Source organism: Buceros rhinoceros, unplaced genomic scaffold, assembly GCF_000710305.1.
Source record: "Buceros rhinoceros silvestris isolate BGI_N320 unplaced genomic scaffold, ASM71030v1 scaffold2629, whole genome shotgun sequence".
Classification (NCBI taxonomy): Eukaryota; Metazoa; Chordata; class Aves; order Bucerotiformes; family Bucerotidae; genus Buceros; species Buceros rhinoceros.
In genome coordinates, this window is record NW_010430731.1 from 22,571 (window position 1) to 28,570 (window position 6,000).

General features: G+C 44.5%; 1 protein-coding gene across 1 annotated transcript in view; it reads left to right on the forward strand.

The window, feature by feature from the left end:
• The window catches only part of LOC104499594 (bone morphogenetic protein 7-like), a gene marked incomplete at its 5' end in the record, with an annotated part of 45,024 nt that overhangs the window by 22,563 nt on the left and 16,461 nt on the right, over positions 1 to 6,000 (forward strand). Inside the window, 1 exon segment of the mRNA XM_010143119.1 lies at positions 2,292 to 2,484. Coding sequence (XP_010141421.1) covers positions 2,292 to 2,484 — 193 coding nt within the window.

The following is a 6,000-nucleotide window of genomic DNA, read 5'->3' on the forward strand; positions in this document are numbered from 1 at the left end:
GGGAAAGTTCAAACTTTGGGGCTCTTTAGTTTATGACCCTGGCTGTTAATTTTTCATACTAATATGACACATTTTTTTCTAGGGCTTTGCAGTGGGAATCACTGTGAACTCTAGCAGCACCTGAAAAAGTTTCATCTTCATGTGCTTGTTGTCAGACTTTGTGTATGAAGTGCAGCCAAAGACCAGTGTCGGCCGATGTAGTTGTCATCAAATATGCACCCTGAAAAGGTGCACCCATCTTCCTTTGAAAATTCAGCCTTCTCATGTCTTTGGAAGCAAATCATATTGGTACACCCTACCACTTGACCTCTCCATAATACACCCTGCTGGTGATGCTATCCATGATATAACTAAAACCACACAACATTATATTCATTCCTAAACAGCTGTGGTTAAAGGAGCTGCTCCATATTAAAATGTTTTTCCTTACCCTCTATAATTTAGTTGCAGACAAATTCCTTTGAGACTGAAATCATACTCTTTCTATCTTATTCTGCTGAGAATACTTTGGAGGAAAGGGATTGAGGCACATTTAATAGTGTTGCTAGCACTCACAGGGCAGTTTTAGCCCATGGAGTATTTTACAAACACTGATGAGTATTTACACTATTACCCCACTTCAGGGTATGAGAGACTGAGTGATGGTCCTGAGGCTGTATGAGATGGTACAGCTAAAGGTGCAACAATCATGTTGATTTAATGCACTCTAAGACTGCTTAACCTATAAAACCAGTTGCTGAACTTAATCGTCCTTGTCTTGGAAAGCTTAGGGGCTTCTTACCTAAGAAACTCCTCTAAGATGAATCCCAGCTACTAGTAAGAGCTCTGAAGTATCTCCCTGAAGAGCAATCACACAGTGGCAAACTGTGAGCCCCGGACTCTTGCAGAAATAATGTGCGAGAGAAGGAAGAATCCATGGCCAGCTGCTGAATCTTGGCCAGGAAAGCAGCGCTGCACCTGCTCCATGTAAGTGCTTGGATGCAGCCTGGTTCCCGGAGGCTCCCCGTGTTTGTCCCTGCCACAGGGGAGGCCCTTGCGAGTGCAGGTACGCATTTGTACCACACAGCGTTGTAAATGTAAATAGCACTTTCCAGACTCGGGCTTGAAGCTCCTCTTTTTCAGGAGTAATTCCATTTAAGTCAATGGATTTACACAATGGATTTACTGCTGCCAGAAGAGAATCAGGCCTGTAGAAAGACACACATTCTTTGCCAAGAAAACCTCAGAGCTAACTACTTGAATTGTGCAGTCAAGCTGCAGGGAGGTCAAGTGGACAGACAACGGGACTGGGACATACAGGAAGTCCCTGGTTCAAACCTTAGCTCTTAAAATGTCATGCGGTGTGACCTCTGGCGAGCCAGTTCATCCCCTTATACCTTTGTTTCTCCGTTTTCCTTTGTCTGACTTGTCTGTTTAATTTGGAGTTTGTCCCAAGAATCGTGCTTCACTGCGTGCGTTCGGATGGGGCACTAACACCTCGCCTCCCCCTTGCTGGAGGAGTCTCAAAGTCTTTGTTTCCTCACAACATCAACCCTCAGCTTCAGCATCCACCATCAGCGTTACATGAGACCATCAGCTGTCTGGCAGAAGACAGGCAGACCTGTCACTAGGTGGGACAACGCACTGCCCTAACGCTGTCTGGAGAGGACTCTGGCACTTCTTGTTATTTCACCGTCAGAGCTGGGAGGTGTAGGAAGGTCCTCACTTTGAACATCTGCTTCACAGCCCTGATTGCTGAAGGTGCTTTAAAATGAAAGCCCTGACCCTTCAGAGAGGGGCTGTGAGCTTGTGATAAATTCAGCTGGCACCCCCAGTGTGGGTCAGTGGCATGAAAAGCCTCAAGGACTGGAATTTGTGTGTGTCTGTGCACGGGTATGCACGTGTGCGTGCAGTTTTCAGAAGGAGAGTCAGGCCAAGAACCAGCACTCTTGAAAAGCCCCATCTGTTTCTTTGAGCTCCTTTCCACAGCAGCTTGGTCGTTATCAGTGGCAAACGTCCAGAGTCACTTGTCAAGCATGAAGCTGCCAAAAATCATTAAAACACAATGGTCACCCACACCCTGTACCAGCCAGCTGTAGGACTGCTTCAAAGGGTCTGATTAACACATATATGCTTATAATAGCCCAGATAAAGTCACGTCTTTCCTACATGCTTTAATGAGCTGAACAACAGCACGAGGTGCTGCAATCAGATATTCTTGCCCTGTTCTGTTGTGGCAACTCACAAGCTTGTTTGATGGCAAGGGGAAAGGGAACAAAGCAGGTGGCTAATGGGCTGTTTTTCTGTTTCAGTGGAGCATGACAGAGAGTTTCACCATCAGCGCTGCCACTACCGAGAGTTCAGGTTTGATCTCTCCAGAATCCCAGAGGGGGAAGCAGTGACGGCTGCCGAGTTCAGGATATACAAGGATTACATCCATGAACGCTTCGATAATGAAACATTCCAGATTAGTGTCTACCAGGTACTCCAGGAGCACCCGGGAAGGTGAGTGACCGACCCACAGGGAAATCCTGATGAAAGCGCAAGTAGAGGATATTCCTTCAGAGAGTTACATCCAATACTTTTAGAAATACCGGTGCCACCAGCAGAAGTGTGAAGAACTGGGATTAGGAGCAGTGTTGTATGCTGGAGTCTGTCAGTGCTAATGCAGGGAGCACGTAGCTGCCCTGTGTGGTCAGCCACCGAGGGCATGGGAAGAGGGTGTCCTGTGAGCCTCTATGAGCCCCGAGAGGCATCCCCAGCGCTGCTGCTCTTATCCCTGGGAGTGCTCAGTAGCTGAGGACCCAACAACCTGGCTGCGTGCTAGTGCAGGAAAAGATCATAAACTCTGAGTATTTCAAGACTTCTGGAGGACCTACCCTCTTCTTCCTGCCACTTACAGATCCTGAGGTGGCAAAACCACATCCGACAGCTTCCTTTCTAATTGTAGCTGAATTACTAGCCTTTATTACCAAAGGCGTTCAAGTTCCCTAATTAACCAAGAGAGATGACACCAAGCTTTTGATATTGACTGATTGTTCTGTGCGTGCAAAACTACAAGATGAGCTATTAAATCCAATCCAAGCAATTATTAATGTATGCCAAGCTCCCTGACAAATCTTCCAGGGAACTTGAATAAGAACATATGTTCAATTTTTCATCTGTTTTTAGTTCCAATTAATCAGCAATCCCAAACCATTTATCAAAGGCACTTAGTTTCAGCTGCACACATTTCTTTTACATACAAATCCTACCAAAAGTGAGGTTGCATTTATTTACATGAAAAGTATTTACAGTCACATGCTAGTCAGACATTATTTTTCAGGACTACTAAATATGGGGCAATAATACTACAGCCCTAATTTAAGTTTATGAAAAGAAAAACACTGGGGATATAAAAAGGGAAAAGTCCAAAAGGGTAAGAAAAAAAATAGTGCAATCAGGAATCTGGCCTAAGATTTTTATAAGAGCTAATAAAATTGCAGAAAAAAATTACTACAGGAAACCTTATCAACGTTTTTAAGTGGTGAGAATTTCTACTGGCTTTGCGGTATGGTAAAAGTATTTAACCATTGGTATGTTTTCTTCCACATCTGAAATTCTGATTTTATGGCTTCGAATTCTTGGTTCTCTAAGCATTTCTAATGACACAACTATGTGCAGGGTTTGGGGATTATGCTAATATCAATCTTTTTATCAAACAATGATAATTCAGACTATACCTTTTAACCAGGCTTTCTTAAAGGAGACTGCAACAAGCCACAAATGTGCACAGGACCCGTTACCTGTCCTGCTTACCGTAAGCGTGTAAGTTTATTCCATCTCAGGCCCTTCCAGAGACAGAAGCCCCTTTGCTCTATGTCTTGGGTAGGTTATTTATGTACAAGCCTGCAGGGGTGACTTTTCACTCTTTGGAAGATCAGAGAAACAAGAGATGTGTTGGCAGATGAAGAAGCCCTAACCAGTGTGCCAGGGCATTAGGGAACTGCCAGAAACCTATTCGTGGAGTAAATGTCCTTCCTCATCAGATGCCAGGGAAGTTCTCCTTCAGACCTGCTGAGTGAGGTAGGTGCCCACTAGGAATCTTACTGAGAGTTAGGATGGCATTTATTACCTTAATTTTACAGAGATGCTTAATAAACAGGTTTGTTAAAACTGTGCTTGGAGAGGGCTGCAAGGTACCTGGAGTCCTCTCTAAACACAGGGCTTGGTGTTTAGAGACTGGAGATAGGTGTGGACAGCAAGTGTTTCTGCAAACTGTATCTTTCAAATTCTTATTCCAAAAGGAAAAAATATGCAAAGGACAGGAACATACATGAACCTCTGACTGGAAGAGGAGTCTTCCTAATTTCCTCTGACTGAGTCTTCCTAATTATACACATGTTCCAGCTACAAGATTAGATGCAATTTCATTGCATCATATTCACCGCGGAAACGCTAGCTGAAATGAGTGTTCATGCACATTCACCCTTCACGTATATTTTGGCACAGGCAGTGGTGAGTTTTTGAACAGTTTGTCCTGAAAAAAATATTCCTGTTGGTTTGCAGTGACCAAAGGTAAAAATACTGTCACTACATTTGTAAAAATATTTGCTCTTTTCCTGCGTTTTTCCACTGACATTTTCCAACCGGCTCGGTCACAGACCAGTCGTCCAAGTCAGTGTGTCATTGGGCAAGGGGAGAAAGAAAACAAACTCTCTCCAGTGTTGATCAAAAAACACCCATTCACTTTGATGCTTCCTTGGCTGTTTGTCTCATCCTGAGCAGGCTGGAAAGTCAGACCCATCTGACGTTGTTAGCAACAAGAGCAAAACAAAGCCAACCCTCCCCCCCCACACAGGCAAGAAAACCTTTGCTTGGGTTTGGCTTTGCAAAGTCCTCTCCCTTAGAGCACAGCAGGTACGATGGCCAGCAAAAACCAAATGGTTTTCCCTCTCCCTGTGCTCGTACGACGATACAAGAGCAGTGGGATCTCCCATGAGATTGCTGGAATTGCCTTTTGAGATCTGAGACACCAGGTATTCCCCAGGCCTGCGCCTCCCCCCCCACCGTGACGTACACCTCCCGTGTAAGTGCATCAAGGCACAGCAGCTCAGTGCCAGGCTCCCCAGAGGCAGCATCGTCTCTCCTTTGTAACACAGCAACACACAGCAGAGATCAGGACACTCTTCTAGGGCCACAAAACCAGCACGGGATACAGCGGGAAAGCCCAAGCTGAGGCTGACTGGAGAGTTTTCTCTTTGAGGGTAAAGAGACCATCAGGCTTGATTTTCAGTTAAACCTCAGATGAGCCTCCAGTTTGGAGGGTGTGATGGTGTGCCCTCAGTTCAAATAAACCATAAGTACGAGCAGTTCAACAATTAATGACTGTTTTTACAAGTTCAGACAGGTTGGCGGGTATCTAACCAGCAAGCAACATCTCTTGTCTACAGTTTGTCAGTTAAAAATACAGCCATAGGTCTTTCTAGACAAACAGCTGCACCAGCAGCAGACTGTTTCTGAAACCCTGCCCTCAAAAGTACCAATGTTTGAACATAGGGTGCCTGCTCAGTCATGGGCAGATAGACACCTAACAACCCTGGCCATCAAAATGAGAGCCCAGCCCTGGCCTCTGTAGCAGATGGATGCCCCTCTGGACTTGGACTAATAAAAATTATATGTGTCAAACTGAAGATATTATTACAGGTACTTATAGGAAACCAGATTGAATGACCAAATAGTCTTTCTGGCCTTTCCAAATCTACGAATCCATTGCAAGGCAAGCTTTTCAAACTGGCAACATCTTTCTAAAAAGGCATGTACAGCATTCTTTAGGCACAAAGCATCAGTTATTCACTTTAAGCAAACAAGTACATTCATGAACAAAAATGTTCCTAATATCATAAACACTGTGAAAAGAGTTGATGTTTTGACTAATATAACATGTCTCAAAGCTTTCGTATGCATAACTTTAAGTCTAGTGACTCATGTACAGCTTCTGTTTGGTCTTCATGGTTCACTCACCCAAGAAGCCTGGGAAAG